At 45.7% G+C, this 23,489-nt stretch overlaps 1 protein-coding gene across 1 annotated transcript in view; it reads right to left on the minus strand.

Moving 5' to 3' along the window:
- The window catches only part of LOC120988987 (very-long-chain 3-oxoacyl-CoA reductase-B-like), a 156,017-nt gene that overhangs the window by 131,056 nt on the left and 1,472 nt on the right, over window positions 1–23,489 (minus strand). The window contains exons 2-4 of the mRNA XM_040416830.1: window positions 9,626–9,672; window positions 9,472–9,547; window positions 9,232–9,342 (exon numbers count right to left, since the gene is read on the minus strand). Coding sequence (XP_040272764.1) covers window positions 9,232–9,342; window positions 9,472–9,547; window positions 9,626–9,672 — 234 coding nt within the window. The remainder of the gene's footprint in view (window positions 1–9,231; window positions 9,343–9,471; window positions 9,548–9,625; window positions 9,673–23,489) is intronic.

The following is a 23,489-nucleotide window of genomic DNA, read 5'->3' on the forward strand; positions in this document are numbered from 1 at the left end:
GGCTGAAACTGTTCCTGAACCAGGAATGGACCCCACTCTTGACGTTTATGATCCAGAAAGAGGAAGTCAGTCTGGTGATTGAGGGGCTTGCTCCCAAAAAATCGCCAGGTCCAGAAGGCTTAACATCTGAGTTTTTTTAAGGCCTTTAGGGACACCTTGGTTCCCCTCTTGACTGAGGTATTCAATGAGTGTCTCTCCTCGGGTACTCTACTAAAGTCAATGAGGTGGTCGGCCCTGATCATTCTGTTAAAGGGTAAAGATCCATTCCACATTGAGAATTGGCATCCCATAGCGCTCCTCAGTGTGGACAGAAAGATTCTGGCGAAGGTGCTATTTAATCGGTTGGTGAAGTTTGCACCCCAGCTCCTTTCTGGGGCCCAGCATTGCTCTGTTCCAGACCGCAGTACTTTTAGTGCTGTGCTCAGTGTCCGGGAGGCCTTGGAGTAGGGCAGGGCAGGTCACTGGAAGGGGTACATGCTGTCCTTGGATCAGGCAAAAGCGTTTGATCGCGTTGGCCATGAGTACCTCGTGTCTGTTCTTCTGAGATATGGCCTGCTGGGGGAAGGGGGGGGTTAATTGGCCACAACCTTTCTGGACTCAGTTCTAGAGTCTGTTCTTCCAGATGTTATGGGGAAATAGACTGAACCTTGTCAAGAGGGAGGTTACTTACCATACGAGGAGACTAGGAGGGTTGGGTACGGTCAACCCTGTGGTGTTCCTGGTGAATATCTTAAGATTAGTCTCGCAAGCCTCTGGAAAGAGAGGGCTCCTCCATGGGTAGTCTCCTGTCGGGGATGGTTTCGGCCTTTCTTCCAGGAATGGGAGACAGGGTGGCAAGTGAAGGATCTCCGCACACCACATGGGCATCTCCCGGCTTATGCTGCCCTGGTTTTGAAGGTATTACATCAGTGGGGTCTGGGGATGTGGGAAATCAGGACTCAGTCAAGGAAACTCCTTGACCAGAGGGTTCCGTTGACCCATTTCCAGAAAACTCTGGCCCTCAGGGACTGCCCAAGTCAGGATCTGGGAGTCGGCTTACGGCTTTTGAATTCCATCAGGATCCTTTTGAAGTTTTTTTACTTGATTTGGCGCTGCTTCCATGGAAAACTGTGTGTGAGGGACAATTTGAAGTGTAGGAGCTTTCAGGACGGGGGATGTCGCCGGGAGAAGTGCGTTGGTGTGCTGGAGAGCATGGACCACTTCCTGCTTCATTGTCCCTTTAACACAGAGGTTTACACCAGGGTGGGGACCTCCATTGACTGGCCTAGGCTAGTCACTCTTTCCTATGCGGAGTGGGTCTATGGAGCATTTAGACACTTAGCTGGTAGGGACCACTGCACTTTATTCCTAGTCAGCTCAGTGGTCAGGTACTACATTTGGTATGCACAATGTTTAGTCTCGATGCAGAGCAAAATCCTGCCAGTGGATGAGGTGGTTAGGAACATTCTTGGAGACCTGGTGATGGTGCGCTCTCTGGAGTATGAGAGGTTGTGGTCGGGTAGAGCCTCTCTCCTCTGGAGGGGTTTTGTCTTTTGGGGTACCCTAGCCTGTTATCTTCCTTTCCGGTGGTGGGCTTATGCTGACACTAGATTTTAGTTTTGGTGGCTGTATGAGGACATAGGGCTTGCAGGTGCCGAACTTGGGCTTTAGTGGTTGTGAGTGGCTGAAAAGCCTCACTATGGGTGCCATGTATTTTAGTTTATATGTCTATATGTATATTTGTATATATTGGTATGTAGTTTGTGTATATATAAATATATTGTATATTTGTATAGTGATGTATATATTTTATAATTTGAGTTGTTGGGTATAGTGTTAGGTTGGGTGGTGGGTAAATGGGGGAGGTTTCTATGGGACATTGGGGACTTTTGGGGTATATGAGAAAATCATTGGCTGGTTCATGGATGTCTGTTATGATATACTGGGGGCATGAGATGCGGGACCAGCTCAGGGCCCAAAAAATAATAATTTTTATATGTGTATTGTATTGGGGTGTTGGTGTGTGGGATTTTTTACTGTATGTAGGTAGGGTGCATCCGAATCAGGAAGGTTAGTACATTGATATTGAAATTGTAAATATTGTAAATACTGTATATAGTTGGTGTTCTATGGGAGAATGAGTGTTGGGCTGGACCGATGTTGTTTGGGTTTTGTGTTTATGTTTTAGTGTAATTTCTGTATTTATTTCTTTATTTATGTTTTTAAAATTTTAATAAAAGAAATACAGGATGTAACTCAAGATCAGTACAGGATAAGTAATGTATGTACACAGTGTAAACTGTAAAATGGAGATGAAAAGGTCTCCATTCTTCCCTATTTTCAATGTCTTAACTTGCTGTCTGTGAATGGAAATATTATTGTTGGTCTACATTTAGAAGCTGAATACCCAGTCTTTGTCACATTGCTGAGAATTTGTAACAGAAAATCAGTGCAGTAAAAGAGCTGTGATAATGATCGTTTGCTACAATGTATCAACCAGATAAATAGTGCACACTGCAAATTCATACTCTCATCTACGATACAGTTGAATGCCTGAGCTGATATTATCTTTGTAACTTTTGTCAAAGTTTTTGATCCTATAAATTTATACATAGTATAGGGGAGGGCATGAGTCCTCTTAGGTGAAGTGTCATCATGGCTAAGTGTCTTACTATTAAACATGGCAGTTAGACAGGGCAGTTAATGGGTATGCAAAGACTTCTCTAACTATGTTCATTGTATCTCTGCCCATTTTAAGATGTGCTCTTTTCCTCTACATTTACCGCCCTATTACCTCTTCACTGCATTATCTACAAATCAGCCCCTCTTTCCTTACTTCACTCATATACAGCTCACATGTTTTGTTAACCTTCCTGAATCATCTTACCCCATTATGTCCCAGGGTACAATGCAAAAAACATTCTAACAAATCATTGAATCACAAGCGGTTTCTAACAATATTCTTTTTTGCTTTTAACTTCGGGGGATATCTGTCCTAACCTTGGTCCACCTGCATCTGCTAATTTTAACTCCTTCCCCGTCTTACGTACAAACCCTGTGAACTTCATTAACATTTCTTTTGCTTCCTCTCTTACTACTTTTTACTGTGCACACTGGAATCCATGGTCAGTGTGCAACAAACTCCCCTACATTCATGGCTTCTTTCTTACAAATTCTCTTAACCTGCTGGCCCTCAACGAAACTTGGATTCAGAAGTCTGACACTGCTTCCCCTGCTGTTCTATCTTAGGGTGGCTTACATATTCCCAGACCTGAGAACAGACATGGTGGTGGAATCTGCATACTTCTTCCCCCACAATGCACTTTTCAGGTCATTCCCCCAGTATTCTTTACCACCACGCAAACCACACAATTGTGTGGTGCCCCCCACACAATATTTGCATATTTGCAAACTGTCCTGAATTTGCTGGGACTGTCTTGAATTTTCTGACACAATTCCAGCAAATCAATGTCCTGGCCAAATTCTGTTTAAACATGGCCCCTATGACGTCAAACTCTGTCTCCTCAATGTAATTTGTAATCATATATTATCCAACTAGCATCTGATTGAGGCACTGATGTGAAGGTAAGATGTTGACCATGGCTTGCAGGCTAACTACTCATACTCCAGACCTTATATGAGGGAGAGGCAGGTGCCTTTCTGTGGGAAGAATCCTGTGGAAGAACTGTATGTCCTTGTGGTAGAATATAAAGAGTAGGGGCAGGTGTAGCAGCATCACTGTTCAGTCACTTTCTGAAGGAGGCTTCATTAAAGTCTTCACAAGTATGAATCAGTACTAGCTGTGAAGGCTCCAAGCCTCTTTCAGAAAATAGAATATTGTAAAAAGTCTCAATTAAATCTCCTACTTGGAGCGCTGCAGGTCCAAAATATATGGATCACACTGTTCTCTTTGAGTCCACAAACAGCTCAAGAAGTCTGGATTCCCAACCGCCTTGTCCTCCTTCCCCAGTTGACTTTGGGCAACCGGTGCTTTAAGCATTTGATGTGTCTGACTTTAACCTATTCTTGTGAGTATAGTAAAACCTCTTTTTATATAAAATATCGATGGTGCTTCACTATCTGTTCGCAATACTATGATTTCTATAGGAAGTGTGTATTGTAAAGTTATTTTTTAAGTACTGATTGGTTCTGTTCCTTTTTATTATTACCATTCTGTGTAATGATGTGCCTTGTAATCTATTACCCATCCTGTACTGTTAAGACCACATTCCTGAGTGATCTCAAAGACATGCGTGCTGCACACTGAAGGAGGGCTAACAGGTTTAAACTTTGTGACACACATTCACTCAGGGCACTCCATTGAAGACTCCATTCTAGGTAGGATGTAAGTATTGATTTGCCCTATCTATTTTACACCGTGGGGTGTCATCCATGTGCTACGACATGGCGACCGTAGTGCCACCCCATATTGCATGTTGCATATTTAGGCTACTGATGTTTATTTACTTTTTATTATTCAGTATGTGATTTGTTTGCGTTATCGTATATTTATTCACTTAGCCTGCGTAAGCTTATTTATTCTCAAATCTTTTAAATTCACAAGCTGAATGTCGAAGCGGTACCGCATGTGATGTGATTAAACAGTGTTTGGCTGCACAAAAGGGGGAAGGAGGACAAGGCGGTTTAAATCCAGAATTCTCCAGCTGTTTGTGGACTCAAAGAGAGCATCACAGTCCGTATATTTTACAGTACTCCTTTAGAAAGTGACTAAGCAGTGCACAGTACTGCTGCCAGGGCTCCTCCAGCCTGTTTACTTTGCCAGGTTAACCCCCCACGTCTTCATTTGATGATGAAAGCAGAATCAAGCAGATTCATTCATGTGGGAGCAATATATGTCAGCAGTAGCCTCTGACTGAGTCAGAATAGTGAGAGCAACACACCAGCAGACAGTTCCCCATGTGGTGCACTCTCACCGATACTCTTTCCTCCTGTCCTTAGATCTGCCAGAGGTCTGCCCCCTCTCTGACCACCAGCTCTGTGGAGAGCAAATCCTCCCTGCTGCATTAGTACAGAAGACTGTTGGGACAGATATGAGGTGGAGGCAGGCTCCTTCCCTGCTCTCCTCCATTTACTATATTATCTGTATCAGAGAGTTATCCCTGTTTTTTCTGTGGTGCTACATAGGACTGCAGGTGAAATCTACTATAGTGTTGAGCGAATCGAAGTCAAAAGAATTGACTTTGATCTGAATTTCTGGAAATATTCAATTTGCCGTAAAGCAGAATTTTCTCATGCTTCATGGTAACGAATCAATTTTCCCTGAAATGGCGGTAAAAAAAATGAAAAAATTCATACTCAATTCATCTATCTGCGTGCGAAGAGGCCATCTTGATTGAAGATATTGCGCAAAATCTCACCTGCGGTGATGTATGACATTACCACGCCAGCCAGCGTGATGACATCATCACGTCACCGCGCGGAATCAAGATGGCCACGACGGCCTCTACGTGATCAAATGGATAAGGTGAGTATTTTTTTTTTTTACCCTGATTAACCACTGAAATACTTAAATGTTAGCCTCAGATGCCACGATCAGCGATGAACATGGCATCGGAGGGGTTCAATGATGGGAGGTCATTGCGCCCGCTACATGCAAAAAAAAATGCGCTTTGTAACTAAGCGAATTTGTTTGTGAAATTCGGCCAAATTACATTTTCCATAACCTCGCTCATCTCTGATCTACTACATTATCTGTATTCAGAGAGTTATCACTGAGTTATTAGTGGTGTTACATAGGACTGCAGGTGACATCTAATCCATTGTCTGTACTCAGAGAGTTATCACTGTGTTATCAGTGGTGATCTGTACCCTGAGCCTATTTTTTATGTAGATACTGAATCTAAATGCTTCCTGATTAAAATGTCCCCAAAATGTCAAATCCGCCTCAGCCAGTACCATCACTCTCATTCCCATCTTTTAAAGTCCACATTCTCAGAGTCTTCCATCCAATCTCCCTGACAGTGGTGATTGTTTACTGACCTCTGTGCTGAAGATCTGATGACCAACTTCAACGGAAAATCGAAAACATCCAGCATGAAGTTAGTTCCCAGCCTCCAAATGTCATTGATCCCCTTCCCTACCACACCTTTTTGGTTCACTTTCCACATTCGAACCCAGTCACAGAAGTCTCCAGTCTCCTCTCTTCTTATCGCCCTACCACATGAACAACTATTCCCCCATATCTCCTTCAGTCTCTCTCCTCAGCTGTCACTACTCTTCTAACTAAAGTTTTCAACCTCTCTCTCTTCTGGTATCTCCTCTCCTTAAAAAAAAAACTCTTGACCTGTCCTGTGCAACTAACTACATACCTGTCTCTAATCTCCCCTTTATCTCTAAACTACTGGAGCACTTGGTCTATTCTCACTTTATCCACTGTCTGTCAACACTCTCCTTGATCCATTACAATCTGGTTTCCGCCCTGATGAACGAACTCCTGACAAGTACAATGGTAACTACTCTCTGCTCATTCTTCTGGATCCCTCTGCTGCATTTAAAACTGTAGACCACCCTCTATTACTCAACATGCTCCTATATATTGGTTTTAAGGACACTGCCCTCACTTGGTTTTGTTCCTATGTCTCTGGGTGCTCCTTCAGTGTATTATTCACCAGTTTTACTACTTCCCTTCCTTTCACTGTTGGGGTTCCTCTGGGTTCAGCCCTAGGTCCTCTCCTCTTTTCTCTCTACACAGCCCCTATTGGACAGACTATCAGTAGATTGGTTGTCGATACCATCTCCATGCTGGTGACACCCAACTACAGTATACACTTCATCTTGTGATCTCATACCTGCCATACTTCAGAACACCAGTGACTGTCTGTCTGCTGTCTCTAACATCATGTTCTTTCTCTATCGAAAACTGTATCTTTCAAAAACTGAACTACTTGTCTTTCCCCATCTACTAACCTACCTAATCCTGATACCATAACATTTAGGCAGCATGCTTGCTGTCTCAGTCTAATGTTTGACACTGCAATGGCTGCCCATACAGGACATCCATATTATTGAATAAACCTGACTCACTCGAATTGACATAGAGTGCTGCAATCTTCTTCTTCTTATTATTGACTATTGTGGGCTCTCAGGCTAGGACCTAATACCACAGGCACCGCCACCTATTGGATTTAGAGACTGTTCCCAAAATATTGTAAGTGATGCTACTTCTGGATGCCTATACAGTACAGGATCAAACAGCTTGTTCTCACCTACAAAGCTCTCCACAGTGCTGCATCCCCCTACATATCTTCCCTCATCTCTGTCTACCACCCTACTTATGCCCCATGCTTTGCACATCATTTATGACTAACATCCACCATAATCCGAACTTCTCACTCGCATCTTCAAGACTTCTCCCGAGCTCCACTAGTTCTCTGGAACGCGGTACCCCTAAGCAATTTGGTTAAATCCAACATACAGTACACAGTTTTAGGCACTCCCTAAAAACACATCTTTTTAGGGTGGCCTATCACAACCTCCCTAATCTAACTCTTCTCCATTCAACCCCCCCTTCCTTCATCATTATTCTTCTGAACCTGATCCATCATCAAACACATCCACCATACCCCATTCACTTAGAAACACCACAGATATTGGTTGGTGATGGCTCAACTTTATATCTACTCCCTTTTTTTGTTAAGATATCTGGACCATTGTACAAAACAAGCACTTGTTACCTTCTGTGTCACCCTATCTCCTAATAGATTGTAAGCTCTTGTAAGCAGGGCTCTCACTCCTTTCATTTTAATTGTTGACTTGTTTGTTGCTTTGTAATGTATGATTTTGCTTGTACCTGAACCCTCTGATTGTAAGGTGCTGCAGAATATGTTGGCGCTATATAAATAAAGATTATTATTATTATTATTATTATTGTTAAGATTATACTTAGCCCTCAAAGGTTATAACATTGTTGGAGAGTTTCACACTTTGCCTTTAAAGAGTCACATAGTATGAAACCATGCCCACACAGGGTCATGTACATTGGCCATTATAATTCTCAACTGTACAATACGCCATCAGTGACACCCTGCCACCTCCTGTCCTCCTGACTACCTCTCAGGTTTCCTCTCCTGCTGCAGATGAGCTCTAATCCCACCATTCTGATCTGTCTACATACTTTATATAATACATTCCTATCTGTCAGAAGTATGACTGTTTCTATGTATACATCATACAGACTTTCTCAAGGAGCATTTATGGTGTATCATGGAACTTACCTTGTTAACATCAGGGACCTCAAGAAATCTTCTTGCTCCGGGGTAGTAAGATATTCCAATATTGTTCACTGTAACAAGAGAAAACACTGGTCAAGCTCTGTCCAGTGTGGACAGCTTTGCAGTCAGTTTCCATCAACTATTTCAGAAATTTCTAATGGTAAGAAAAGTGCAGTCGGGAGAAATTCTGTTGCCGACAAAAATTCCAGAATCACAAACGAACCAGTTATTTTCAATGGGTTCCGATTAGGGTCAGGTAGGTAGACATGTTATGATAACTAGATACGATAGATGGATGTAGAGTGCTCAGATAACAAAATGTGTATAGGGCAGGCTTATTGTCTTTGGATCGAACAAAGATCAGGTATAGTGGATTTTCATCAGTTCTGGTCCTTTTGTTCCAGTAGTCAATCCACCCAGGAGTGGACATCAACTACAACAATGACCCCTGGGGCCTAGAATTCACAAAACAACTCAGTACACCCAAAAACTTGCAGTCTCTCCAAACACATTTATACTTGTCATGTATAGCAAGAAAATTTCTAGACAATTCCTGGGTGCTGTGGGATAATGTTATGTGACGGAAGCTGTAGGAGTGGAACACTTTGGACTTAAGTTTGGTATTAGAACATTGGTACTGTAGGAACTAGAAATGAGCGAAGTTTAGAAAAATTACTTTGTCACGAAGCGCATTTCTTGTGAGTAGCGTGCTGCCCCCGGTTATTGAACCCCTGAGATGCCACGATCATCGCTGAAATCTCCAGCCTCATATGTCACCGCGCACAAGATTTTGCGCAGGATCTTCAAGCAAGATGGCCACAGCGGCCTCTTCTCGCTCAAATAGATGAGGTAAGTATGATTATTTTTTTTTTACCGCCATTTCAGGGAAAATTGATTTGTTACCATGAAGCACAAGGAAATTCGGCCTGAAATTCGTATCGAAGTCCACTTTGTTAACTGCGATTCTCTCAACACTAGTAGGAACATTGGATTTTGTCCCCTTTTATTTCTAAGGTTGTACCTAAAATTCCGATATCCAAGTCCTTCAAAGCCTTCTCCACTTTTGGATAAATCTCAGTCCCTTCTGTGAAGTCTACCTCGATGATCTTGGTTTTTTGTTGACTCTCTTTTTCTATGGATATAAGATACGTATGAAGATTAGGTCTTGATTGTCAATGTTCTATGTCATGATTAAAAATGTATCTTGTATCTACTGGAGATGTTGACTTGGAATCGTGGATAAGACCTTCGTAACCCTCACCTATCTCATCTGCAACATTTTGTAGCTTCTCCACACTGCGACTGATGAGGACGACATCGAAGCCTCTCCTGGCCAACTACAGGGAAGACTTAGAAGTATGAGAAAGATATGAGATAGATATAAGAAATAGACTGATAGACTACAGGCTACTGACCTCCTTTGCATAGGCCTTCCCGATTCCATTTGACGCTCCAGTTACCACTGCGGGAGAAGTGAGAAGACCATAGTTATATGGAACATACCTAGTTTTTCAGTTACTGTATTTTAGAATCTCTGCATAAAATAAGTGAATAGAATTTTTTTTGTCTTTATTACCCACTTGAATTTGGACACCCCAAAATACTGCCATAGTTGGAAGGTTTTACCATCCAGATTATGGTTGTCACATGACTAATGTTTTATGGGTAAACAGGGTGTCACTTGTCCACAGTTGACCTTTGGCTCTTACAACTATAAAAGTGCAGAAACTTGTTCTAAAAACATCTAGAGAAACAACACACAGTGCAGATATTATATTGCCACTGACTTTGTGATACTTGTGAATTAAGTTAAAAAATCTGCACCTGTTCCACCAAGACATGCGAGACAGGATAACAGAGGATGACATGTTTTTAGGCTTGTGTGATATGAAATTATATTGATAAAGCTTGTCAGGGACAAACACTATTTTCAATTATGTGGAACTGCAATGGGGGTAGCATACACCCCATCATACACAAAACTGTTTTTGGAAAAGGGAGTTGGTTCAGACATTGTGTGATTAATTTAGATGCACTGTATGGATGACTTCCTGTTCATATGGTCAAGATTTGGATATCTTCATTCCACAATTAAATTTCAATTATGAAATATCTGACTTGGTCTACATAGCATTGACTATCTTGATAGTAAAATTAAAGCCCTGACTGATGTCAGGATTAAAACTACTATTTTTCACAAAAGAAATTCCATGAGTACATTATTCGGGGAATACAATATCTCCTTATGGAGAGGGTCTTAAATGTTGTGAGGAGTCTTACAGGCCAGGCAACGCTCCACTGGAATTATAGGATAGCTTCCTTACATCTGGTAGCATTAGAGGCAGAGCTTGTTAATAGCTCATTTGAATGCATTATTGCACATTCCCTCTTTCCATCTTCCACATACTATTTACTCTAACACTACATGGCAATTGTTAAGGGCCAGACACATTAGTGACGCCATGTATGAGGATAAAACATCCTTGTTGATGAAGTGATTAAAACCATATGATTATAAGGATCAAGTGGATTAAACTTATGACCAAACATATTTACATTTTCTGATAACTTCATTTGAAGTATGACAACGAAGCGAGGCGCAGATGTAGCGCAGTGGAAATTGACCGAAAGGGGGAAGTTTCTAGGCCAGGTTAGGGTTAAGGTGGTTGGGAAGGGGTGTAGTGTTTCAGGGGAGGGTTCGTGGGGGTGGCAGGACAGTTCGCGCGCCGTATATAGTCTGGGGTTAGGGGCGGGAACTGCACCAGTGTCCGTTGCGCCTTGGCGAGTTGAGTGCGGGATAGTGCAGTGCTATGGCGTCTCTTGAGGATTTGATGGCGGCGGTGCGGGCAGCGGCAGAACAGCATGGTTCTGCTTGGCTGGTTAGTAGTTTGCAGGCTGCGGTGGGGGCCCCTAGCGTACCTCCGGTTGCGGCGGGGGGGAGGTTGAGGGCCAGGAGATCGGTGCTGCCTGAACGTTTGAGCCCGGAAGCGACCCCTCGGGCTCGGCGGCGTTTGAGGAGCCCCCCTGGGGACCCTCCGCTGCGGTCGGCTGGGGTGGCAAGTGAGTCCGGTAGTGGCAGCGATGGGGGAGGCCGGCTGGATGCGGCTTCACTGTTTGGCAGTGGGGGCCTTGCGGTCGGCGGATCCTCCAGGGAGCAGCGGGCGGCGCCGCGGTCTGAGATGGTGACCGGCGGTAGCAGCGGAGAAGGGGGACATGTGGATGCGGCCTCACTTACCTCTGGTGGGGGCCAGGCGGCGGGCGGTGATTCCAGGACGCGGCGGGCGGCGTCACGGTCCAGATCTGCAGGACGGCGGCAGTCTTCTGATGTGCAGCTTCGCCGGGATGGTGCTGGATTGTCGCCACCTGCTGGTAGGTCCGCGGTATCAGGCAGCAGTAGGGGGAATGAGGAGAGCTACTATGTCGCCACCTGCTGGTCGGTCCTTAGCACCAGGCAGTGGTCTGAGGAGTGCTGCAATGTCGCCACCTGCTGGTCGGTCCTCTGTACCAGGCAGAAGTTTGATGAGTGATGCGCTGGCTGGGGGACTGGACTTTGCTTCGCCCACGGTGCAGCAAGTCAACAGTTTTTCTACGGGAGTTCAAGTTGCGGCTCGCGGTGGACAGGCCGTGGAGCTGGGGCGGGATGTCCCTGAGTTGGGAGTTCAGCGGCCACTTGATGGTGGGCCGGCGTGCAGGGAATTGGCGCCTACGCAGCCACGCCACGTGGATTCTGGCGGGGTTTCGTGGCTGATCAGTCTTTGGAGGAAGGAGAAGTCAGCCAGGAAGCGTGGGAGATCAGGTGTCAGATGGATGATGCGGACGGCGCGTGTCCTTCAACTTCCAGGTCATCGGCTGGGTCGACGCTGAGAGGAGCATCGGTGAGGTCGCGGCTGCTGGGAGGAAGCCCCAGGGACAGCCAGGTGAGAGGACGTCGGGTCAGGATCCTGTTGGGGGGGGGGTGTGACTACGTTGTCGGGGGAGGAGGGGTTGGCGCATGAATTGTTGACGGGTATGTGGTCGTTATTGTCGCGGTGGAAGACCGGGGCTGTGTCGTCTCCAGCCGCCGTTTGGGCTGCTGCGCATGCGGTTGGGGAGGGGGTGCGTTTAAGTGTGGCCGGAGTTGGCGACACCCCTGCCATAGGGGCGGGGTCTGCGGTGGTTGAAGTCGCCGGGAGTGGAGGCAGTAAAGGGGCTGCCGTGGATGAGGTTCGGTTGGCTGATGCTGCGAAAGGGGAGGTATACGTGTGCTTTGAGGGGCCGTTGGGGGCTCATTTGAAGAGTGAGGTCAGGGAAAAGATTTGGAAGGACGAGTATGTCGAGATATTCTCGTTATTTCCGTTGGACAAATTTAATTTGGATAGGGGAAAGCCGGAAGAGAGTAAAAAGGAGGAGGAAGAGAAGCGGAGGTACAGGTTGATTCCGCGTACGCTTTTCAATTGGCTTCAGGCCTTTGCTATTCTCGCCAGTGTGGTGGGGGAAAAGGCGCCTGAACACTGTTCGGCCCTTTTTTGCTATATGGACGCCATAGGGGAGGCGTATCGGACGTATGGTGGGGTGGCGTGGCTCAGGTACGATGAGCAGTTTCGCCAGAGGAAGGCGGTTAGGCCTAGTATTCGTTGGGACCATAAGGACATTGGTCTGTGGATGCGGTTGATGGCGGCGCCAAAAGGGGTTAGCCAGCCCTTTCGTGGGGCGGCCGGGGGTCCCTCGGCGTCCGATGCGGCTGGAGGGAACAAAAGGGGATGTTGCTGGCAGTTCAATGAGGGATACTGCAAGTATCTTTCGGAGTGCCGTTTCAAACATGAGTGTTCCGGTTGTGGGGGAGCCCATAGTTTTGCGCGGTGTTTCAAGAGGGGTGACCCCGGTGAGGGTGGACGTGATGGAGCCGTTTCTAGAGAATTACCCAAATAAGGGGGCGGCGGCGGTGTTATTGGCCGGTTTTCGGATTCCGTGTACAGATGTGGGTTCGGGGGTTGCGGCGCGTAATTTGGCTTCAGCGTTGCAGCGTCCGGAGGTGGTGTCTGACAAGATTGCGAAGGAGGTGGCTTCTGGTAGGGTAGTAGGCCCCTTTGTAGAGTGTCCATTACCGGATTTGTGGGTTTCGCCTTTGGGATTGGTTCCTAAGAAGGAACCTAACAAATTTCGGCTCATTCACAACTTGTCTTACCCGGCTGGGTGTTTCGTGAATGACGGCATTGATGAGGATTTGTGCTCCGTGTCGTATACGTCGTTTGACGAGGCGATTAGGTGGGTGCGGCGTTTTGGGCAAGGGACATTGTTAGCTAAGACGGATATTGAGGCGGCGTTTCGCCTGTTGCCGATTCATCCGGATAGTTTTCGTTTACTTGGTTTTAAGTGGGAGGGGCAGTTTTTTGTGGATTGTTGTTTACCCATGGGGTGTGCGATTTCGTGTTCGTTGTTTGAAATGTTTAGTTCGTTTTTGGATTGGTTAGTGCGGCGAGAGGCGGGATGGAGTTCAGTGTTGCATTACCTTGACGATTTTCTGTTTTTAGGCCCGGCTGGGTCAAGGGTGTGTTCGGTGTTGTTGCATACCATGGAGCGGGTGGCGGGCGAGTTTTGGGGTTCCGTTAGCGCGGGAGAAGACGGAGGGCCCGTCTACAACTGTGAAGTTTTTGGGGATCGTGATCGATAGCGTGGCTATGGAGTGTAGGCTGCCCGAGGATAAGGTGGTTGATTTGTGTAGTGAAGTGGGTTTTTTGCGTAAGGCAAGGAAAGTGCAGCTCAGACGGGTGCAGTTGGTTTTGGGTAAATTGAACTTTGCCTATAGGATTTTGCCCATGGGGCGAGTTTTTTGTAGGCGTTTGTCCAGGGCCACGGCGGGTGTGAAGGCTCCCTTTCATTTTGTGCGGTTGGGGAGTGAGGTGCGTGCGGATTTGGAAGTGTAGGAGCATTTTTTGAAGGAATTTAATGGTCATTCTGTTTGGATGGAGGCGCCCATTTCTAATGTAGATTTGGAATTGTTCACGGACGCGTCGGGAGCATGTGGCTATGGTGCCTTTTGTCAGGGGCAGTGGAGTGTGGGGATTTGGCCTGAGGAATGGAGGGTTGCCGGGTTGCTTGAGAACCTGGTGTTGTTGGAGTTGTTCCCTATAGTTTTGGCTACTGAGTTGTGGGGAGAGTTGTTGAGGAATAAGCGGGTGCGTTTTTGTTGTGACAATTTGGTGCAGGCGGTGAATAGTCAGTCGGCCAATTCCCCACCAGTGGTGCGGTTGCTTCGGCACCTGGTTCTGAACGGTCTGAGGTTGAATGCTTGTTTTGTGGCGGTGCATGTTCCAGGTGTTGATAATTGCATAGCTGATGCTCTTTCTCGTTTCCAGTGGGATCGTTTTCGCAGTCTGGTTCCGGGCGTGGAAGTGACGGGTCTGCCGTGTCCTCAGTGGCTCTGGAGCGTGGCCTTGGGGTCTTGTTAGACCTGATTCAGCGGTCCGTGAGTAGCAGTACGTAGTCGGCTTATTCTTCTGTGTGGTCTCAGTGGGAGCGTTTGATAGAGCAGGTGGGGGGGGCGCGAAGGGGTTGATGATTTTCATTCGTTGCTGGTGTATTTTGTGGGTGTGTCGTTTAGTGCAGGTTTGTCGTTCTCGGCTGCGGCAAAAAGGGTGGCGGCGGTGGCCTTTTGGTTGAGGTTGCGGGGTTTGGCGGATGTTTCAAGAAGTTTTTTGGTGCAGCAGGCTTTGAAGGGGTATCGTCGTAGTGGGGTTCGGAAGGATGTTCGACGTCCGGTTTCTTTTCAGGTGTTGCAGTCGTTGTGGGACCGGGCGGAGACGGTGTGCACGTCTTGGTATGAGGTGTGTTTGTTTCGGGCGGCGTTTTCATTGGCTTTCTTTGGGGCTTTTCGGGTCTCTGAGCTTGTGGCTAACAGTCGAGTGAGTGGTGGTGGTTTGCTGCGGGAGGATGTGAGTGTTGGGGGGGATAAATTGCGGTGTAGGTTGCATAGGTCCAAGACGGACCAGGTGGGTAGAGGGGTGTGCATTTGGTTGCGGCCTCTGCTGGGGTCAGTGTTGTGCCCGGTGCGGTGTTTGGAGGATTTTCTGGCGCTTCGGCCAGGAGGGCCGGCTTCGTTGCTGGTTCATATGGATGGTTCGGCTTTGTCTCGTTATCAATTTGTTGCGGTTTTCCTGAAATGTTTGACAGCGGCGCTTTATTCGGCAAGTGAGTTTGCGTCTCGTTCCTTTCGTATTGGGGCGGCAACCGAAGCCGCCAGATGGGGTTTGGGGAACGAGGCTATTAGGAGGATTGGCAGGTGGGAGTCCGCTTGCTTTCGTTCGTATATTCGTCCTCATATGTTGTAAGGTTGGTGGGTGGAGTGTGTGTGCTGTCTATTTAATTTGTTATTGTAGGTTTGGGTGCTAATTTCTTTTGTTTGTTTACAGGATCGCCTTCTTCTTGTTTGGCCTGGATTTTAGGCCATTCTTATGTGTATTGGGGAGCGTTGAGAGCAGACGTGAGGAGGAGCGGACGGCAGTTAGGTTTCCGGCCGGAGATACACTTCCCTGGATAGGTGTCCTGACATTGTGGTTCTGCATGTGGGCGGGAACGATTTGGGTGTCCGCCGCTCGAGGGATGTCATACGTGATGTTAAGTTGGATTTGCTGCGTTTGACTGAGGAGTTCCCGGATTTGCTGGTCGTATGGTCTGATGTGGTGGCAATGAGTTCATGGCGTTTTGCGAGGTCGGTGGATCGCATTAACAAGGCGCGTGCGAAGGTGAACAAGGAGGTGAGGCGCTTTGTGCGGCGGCAGGGCGGTTTTGTGGTACGTCACCGGGAATTGGAGGTTGCTTAACCTCAATTCCTCAGGGCTGATGAGGTTCATCTTAACGAGATTGGGGTGGACTTGTGGGCGCTGGGGCTCCAGGAGGGTTTGGAGACAGCGTTCAGGGTGTGGCGGGACGTCCATAGGTGAGGTGTCTCCTATGTGCGTCAATGGCAGGTTAACGGGGGGTCCTGGAAGGCAATTCTACGTTTTATTAGGTGCATGACACGTTGGAACGTGCATCTTATGTGGTTTGGTAAGCTGAAAGCTGGGGGGCTCCTGTTGGGCTAAAAGGCCTACAGGGGTAGAGGAAGATATTGATTCTGGAGGATTCGGTGCCCTTGGGTCGGAGAGTGCGGCCGAGGGTAAAAGATAAGATGTGTGGAGCGAAGATAGCAGCTTGCTTGGGTTGCCTTCTAGGATCCTTCCGCAAAGTGATTGTTGGTACATTGTAGTTTGATGTTTGCATATATATCTCATGTTTGCATTATAATGATGTTGGATAATATTGTTGTTTAATAAACGGCTGCTATGGCCTTTCCACCAAGAATTCGGGTTCTGTGTGTTTACTGGGGGAAGGGAGTTGGTGGTGGGAAGGGTCTGGGATGATCTTACCTCCTTAAGTCATTATCCTCACAATGGTGAAACATAAATGTTATCTTTCAAAAATATTGCCCCCTTTTCTAATGGACCCTGATTTGAAGACTTACATCTCTTTGCTGTACAAAGAAGCAAAACCATCAGAGATGTATTAGTTAAGAGCCATTATGTTCCTCCATGTTCTAAATTTCTGTTTGGATCAGTTGACCTGAAATGGCGATATCCTTGTGGCCATTGCTCGTGTGACAATGTTGTACATACTGAAACTTTCTCTATTGTCCCTGGAGCCACATTGGAGGCACTCTCTAACGAATACGGCAATAGACATTGGGTGAGGAAGGGTCTGCAAACATGCGCGCTGGCCCTTTAAGAGGCTGGAGGTGAGTGTCCTAAGGTGTCTGGAGCACTGGGCAGCAGCTTGCAGAGAATGCCAGAAGCCAAAATGTCAGGTTGCATGGTGAGTAGCATGGCATCCGTGCTCACAGGGTACAGCAGGAATGTGGAAGGCAAGGGCCGTGGGCCTAAAACTATGTCTGAGAGACTGTATATTAGAGTGGATTCTGTCCATTGCTAAATTTTTGGTAAAAAAAAAACAACTCTTGCACTTACTAGCGTTTTTAACCAATGAATGTAAAAAACCTGACCGGACGTACTTTGCCACTTCAGAGCTACCGTATATTCAAATGTACAATGTACTATCCCTACTGTTACTACTACTACTACCCTACACAGCCGTACATCTCTGGCCTTGTCCATCAGGTTTCATACTATATAGATACGGCCTGGCTACTACTATCCCTACTGTTACTACTACTACCCTACACAGCCGCACATCTCTGGCCTTGTCCGTCAGGTTTCATACTATATAGATACAGTCTGGCTACTACTATCCCTACTGTTACTACTACTACCCTACACAGATGCACATCTCTGGCCTTGTCTGTCAGGTTTCATACTATATAGATACGGCCTGGCTACTACTATCCCTACTGTTACTACTACTACCCTACACAGCCGCACATCTCTGGCCTTGTCCGTCAGGTTTCATACTATATAGATACAGTCTGGCTACTACTATCCCTACTGTTACTACTACTACCCTACACAGCCGCACATCTCTGGCCTTGTCAGTCAGGTTTCATACTATATAGATACGGCCTGGCTACTACTATCCCTACTGTTACTACTACTACCCTACACAGCCGCACATCTCTGGCCTTGTCTGTCAGGTTTCATACTATATAGATACGGCCTGGCTACTACTATCCCTACTGTTACTACTACTACCCTACACAGCCGCACATCTCTGGCCTTGTCTGTCAGGTTTCATACTATATAGATACGGCCTGGCTACTACTATCCCTACTGTTACTACTACTACCCTACACAGCCGCACATCTCTGGCCTTGTCCGTCAGGTTTCATACTATATAGATACAGTCTGGCTACTACTATCCCTACTGTTACTACTACTACCCTACACAGCCGCACATCTCTGGCCTTGTCAGTCAGGTTTCATACTATATAGATACGGCCTGGCTACTACTATCCCTACTGTTACTACTACTACCCTACACAGCCGCACATCTCTGGCCTTGTCTGTCAGGTTTCATACTATATAGATACGGCCTGGCTACTACTATCCCTACTGTTACTACTACTACCCTACACAGCCGCACATCTCTGGCCTTGTCAGTCAGGTTTTATACTATATAGATACGGCCTGGCTACTACTATCCCTACTGTTACTACTACTACCCTACACAGCCGCACATCTCTGGCACTTGTCTGTCAGGTTTCATACTATATAGATACGGCCTGGCTACTACTATCCCTACTGTTACTACTACTACTACCCTACACAGCCGCACATCTCTGGCCTTGTTAGTCAGGTTTCATACTATATAGATACGGCCTGGCTACTACTATCCCTACTGTTACTACTACTACCCTACACAGCCGCACATCTCTGGCCTTGTCAGTCAGGTTTCATACTATATAGATACGGCCTGTCTACTACTATCCCTACTGTTACTACTACTACCCTACACAGCCGCACATCTCTGGCCTTGTCAGTCAGGTTTCATACTATATAGATACGGCCTGTCTACTACTATCCCTACTGTTACTACTACTACCCTACACAGCCGCACATCTCTGGCACTTGTCTGTCAGGTTTCATACTATATAGATACGGCCTGGCTACTACTATCCCTACTGTTACTACTACTACCCTACACAGCCGCACATCTCTGGCCTTGTCTGTCAGGTTTCATACTATATAGATACAGTCTGGCTACTACTATCCCTACTGTTACTACTACTACCCTACACAGCCGCACATCTCTGGCCTTGTCTGTCAGGTTTCATACTATATAGATACGGCCTGGCTACTACTATCCCTACTGTTACTACTACTACCCTACACAGCCGCACATCTCTGGCCTTGTCTGTCAGGTTTCATACTATATAGATACGGCCTGGCTACTACTATCCCTATTGTTACTACTACTACCCTACACAGCCGCACATCTCTGGCCTTGTCTGTCAGGTTTCATACTATATAGATACGGCCTGGCTACTACTATCCCTACTGTTACTACTACTACCCTACACAGCCGCACATCTCTGGCCTTGTCTGTCAGGTTTCATACTATATAGATACGGCCTGGCTACTACTATCCCTACTGTTACTACTACTACCCTACACAGCCATACATCTCTGGCACTTGTCTGTCAGGTTTCATACTATATAGATACGGCCTGGCTACTACTATCCCTACTGTTACTACTACTACCCTACACAGCCGCACATCTCTGGCCTTGTCTGTCAGGTTTCATACTATATAGATACAGTCTGGCTACTACTATCCCTACTGTTACTACTACTACCCTACACAGCCGCACATCTCTGGCCTTGTCAGTCAGGTTTCATACTATATAGATACGGCCTGGCTACTACTATCCCTACTGTTACTACTACTACCCTACACAGATGCACATCTCTGACCTTGTCCGTCAGGTTTCATACTATATAGATACGGCCTGGCTACTACTATCCCTATTGTTACTACTACTACCCTACACAGCCGCACATCTCTGGCCTTGTCAGTCAGGTTTCATACTATGTAGATACGGCCTGGCTACTACTATCCCTACTGTTACTACTACTACCCTACACAGCCGCACATCTCTGGCACTTGTCAGTCAGGTTTCATACTATATAGATACGGCCTGGCTACTACTATCCCTACTGTTACTACTACTACCCTACACAGCCATACATCTCTGGCCTTGTCAGTCAGGTTTCATACTATATAGATACGGCCTGGCTACTACTATCCCTACTGTTACTACTACTACCCTACACAGCCGCACATCTCTGGCCTTGTCTGTCAGGTTTCATACTATATAGATACGGCCTGGCTACTACTATCCCTACTGTTACTACTACTACCCTACACAGCCATACATCTCTGGCCTTGTCAGTCAGGTTTCATACTATATAGATACGGCCTGGCTACTACTATCCCTACTGTTACTACTACTACCCTACACAGCCGCACATCTCTGGCCTTGTCTGTCAGGTTTCATACTATATAGATACGGCCTGGCTACTACTATCCCTACTGTTACTACTACTACCCTACACAGCCGCACATCTCTGGCCTTGTCTGTCAGGTTTCATACTATATAGATACGGCCTGGCTACTACTATCCCTACTGTTACTACTACTACCCTACACAGCCGCACATCTCTGGCCTTGTCTGTCAGGTTTCATACTATATAGATACGGCCTGGCTACTACTATCCCTACTGTTACTACTACTACCCTACACAGCCGCACATCTCTGGCCTTGTCTGTCAGGTTTCATGGTATATAGATACGGCCTGGCTACTACTATCCCTACTGTTACTACTACTACCCTACACAGCCGCACATCTCTGGCCTTGTCAGTCAGGTTTCATACTATATAGATACGGCCTGGCTACTACTATCCCTACTGTTACTACTACTACCCTACACAGCCGCACATCTCTGGCCTTGTCTGTCAGGTTTCATACTATATAGATACAGTCTGGCTACTACTATCCCTACTGTTACTACTACTACCCTACACAGCCGCACATCTCTGGCCTTGTCTGTCAGGTTTCATACTATATAGATACGGCCTGGCTACTACTATCCCTACTGTTACTACTACTACCCTACACAGCCATACATCTCTGGCCTTGTCAGTCAGGTTTCATACTATATAGATACAGTCTGGCTACTACTATCCCTACTGTTACTACTACTACCCTACACAGCCGCACATCTCTGGCCTTGTCTGTCAGGTTTCATACTATATAGATACGGCCTGGCTACTACTATCCCTACTGTTACTACTACTACCCTACACAGATGCACATCTCTGGCCTTGTCTGTCAGGTTTCATACTATATAGATACGGCCTGGCTACTACTATCCCTACTGTTACTACTACTACCCTACACAGATGCACATCTCTGGCCTTGTCCATCAGATGAAATACTGTATTACTGCCTCTACTACTACCCTACACATCTAGTAGTTACTACTACTACTCTACACTACCCTACACAGATGAAATACTGTATTACTGTGTCTACTACTACCCTACATAGTGGCATAGATGTATTGAAAAGCTAGAATAAAAAATCCAAATGGGGTGAAATTGGAAAACAATTCCGCCACAGTTTTATGGGTTTGGTTTTAATAAAAAAAATAATAATAATACTTTGGGGAAAAAAAAAATATATATCTTTTCTTCGCCATATTCTGACCCCCATGACTTTATTATCGTTTACAGAGCTGTGCCAGGACTCATTTCTTGCAGGATGATCTGTAGTTTTTATTGATATTTGGGAATGTCTGTGACTTTTTTTATCACTTTTTATTAAATTTTTTGGAAGGTGAAGTGATATTCTGTGATATTATTCGCCGCATGCGATAAATACATTTATACTTTTAAAGTTCAGCCACTTTGGGACATATTTTTATTGTTAATTTTAAAGAGTGGGGGGGGGGGGGGGATTTGAATTTTTATATTTTTTTTTTATTTTTTTTTAACTTTTTTTTATTTTATTTAGCCTAGATGATTATAATAAGAAATCATTAGATTGCTTCTATTATACGATTACTTGAATTGCTAATGCAATTCTTTGCAGATTTGCCCTGCAGGTGGTACTGCTCTAAAAAGCCCTGGTTTCCTCAGAGAGACCAGGGCTTTAACATACAATTAAAGGCTCCCACAATTGCCTTGAGGGGGAGCTGTTGAGGACCCGGGAGCGCAGTGTTTTTCCACTCTCGGGTGCCAAGGTCGCATTTGACTATGGCATCTAAGGGGTTAAATGTCTGCGATCAGTGTTTTTGCCGAAAGCAGACATTAGGCTTAGGTGTCTGCTATGCGAAGAGCCCTTAGCGTAATGACCTATTGACTTTAATGGGTCTGCTGTCCGCATTTGTGGCCAAGAATAGCAGAAGTTCTATCGTTTGCGGAATGGACATACAGGTGCTGAAAGCAAAAGGATCATTTGCGTGTTTTCCGCGTCCGTATGTCCGTTCTGCATAATGATAGAACATGTCTGCAAAATGTGGTTCACAGAACCACTAAAAAAAGGATGTAACACGGATGTCAAACAGACGTCGTGCATGTTTTGCGGACCACAAAATTTATGTGGTCATGTGAATGTAGCGTGATTTTTTTCACCTTGAGGCAGGCGCTGTTACACATTTGTCCACAAGGTGTCCCCACTGTTCCAAATTTCCGTCTTTTTGTGTGGTACTTTTTATTGTTTTCAAAGTTTGTGTTTCGTGCGCATTTTATATTTATATGTGGTTTGCATGATGTCTGTGTTTGTGCTCAGATGTATCCAACTATTCTAGGTCTAGGTCTGTGTTTTTTTGTTCTATGCAACCCCTAAAATATTTGGGGAAAGTATGAAATGTCTGCGTTACTTCAGTCTATTATATACTTTGCCCGGGCAATACATCGAAGGACCAGCACTCTTTAGGCAAAGCATAAAATGTTACACAAAGACTTTATTGCACACATCAACCAATACTTACCAACATTTTAGTTTGTAAAATCGGGGGATATATCAGCCCCGCCCACGGAAACTCCCCGAACCTGACTGGAAACGCCGACTAATGGGCGGAGTTTGTGAAAGCCCCACCCATTTTAAGCATGGGAAAGCGCAAATTTGCCAAAACTGTCTCTGAAAATCGGGGACAGTCCCGGCAAACTTGGGACAGTTGGCGACTATGTAACAAGCGATCACAGCGCAGCTCTCATTATACTACAGCACTTCGTACAACACTGTAGACCTGTAATTACCAACCTGTTGCCAAACTACAACTCCCATCATGACCCGACAGTGTGCTACCATGATCTCTCTAAACAAGGTAAAATATTAGTGTAATATTGCTGTGGAATTCATTTTATGCCTCCGGATCCTTTTTTGCCACTTGGGAATAACATGCTATTTTTTGTATGGCCAATTCCTTGTACTAGAACGTTTGCCCCTTATGACGTCATGCGGGGATGTGACAGCAATCTCACTGATCTCTGTACGAAATATTAGGCGTTTTCCTATTTTAAATACTTTTGGCAGTTCCTGTACTATACATATTCACAATTATTTGGCTTGTGGGTAAAATTTCAAGATGAACCCAAAATGCCCTCTAACTTAATGTGACCTTCTGAACGCACATGTCCAACCGTTCTATGTTTCTTTACTTTCTGCACAACTTGCTGTTCTCTAATAAGGAGCTTAATGGCAAAATTCACAACAGGTGTTTGATCCATGAATCGACCAATAAATTTCCTGGTTCAATTAGAATGGGTATTTAAACAGTCCTCCTCATCATGCTGTTCACATTTTGACA

The sequence above is a fragment of the Bufo bufo genome, chromosome 1, assembly GCF_905171765.1.
Source record: "Bufo bufo chromosome 1, aBufBuf1.1, whole genome shotgun sequence".
Classification (NCBI taxonomy): domain Eukaryota; kingdom Metazoa; phylum Chordata; class Amphibia; order Anura; family Bufonidae; genus Bufo; species Bufo bufo.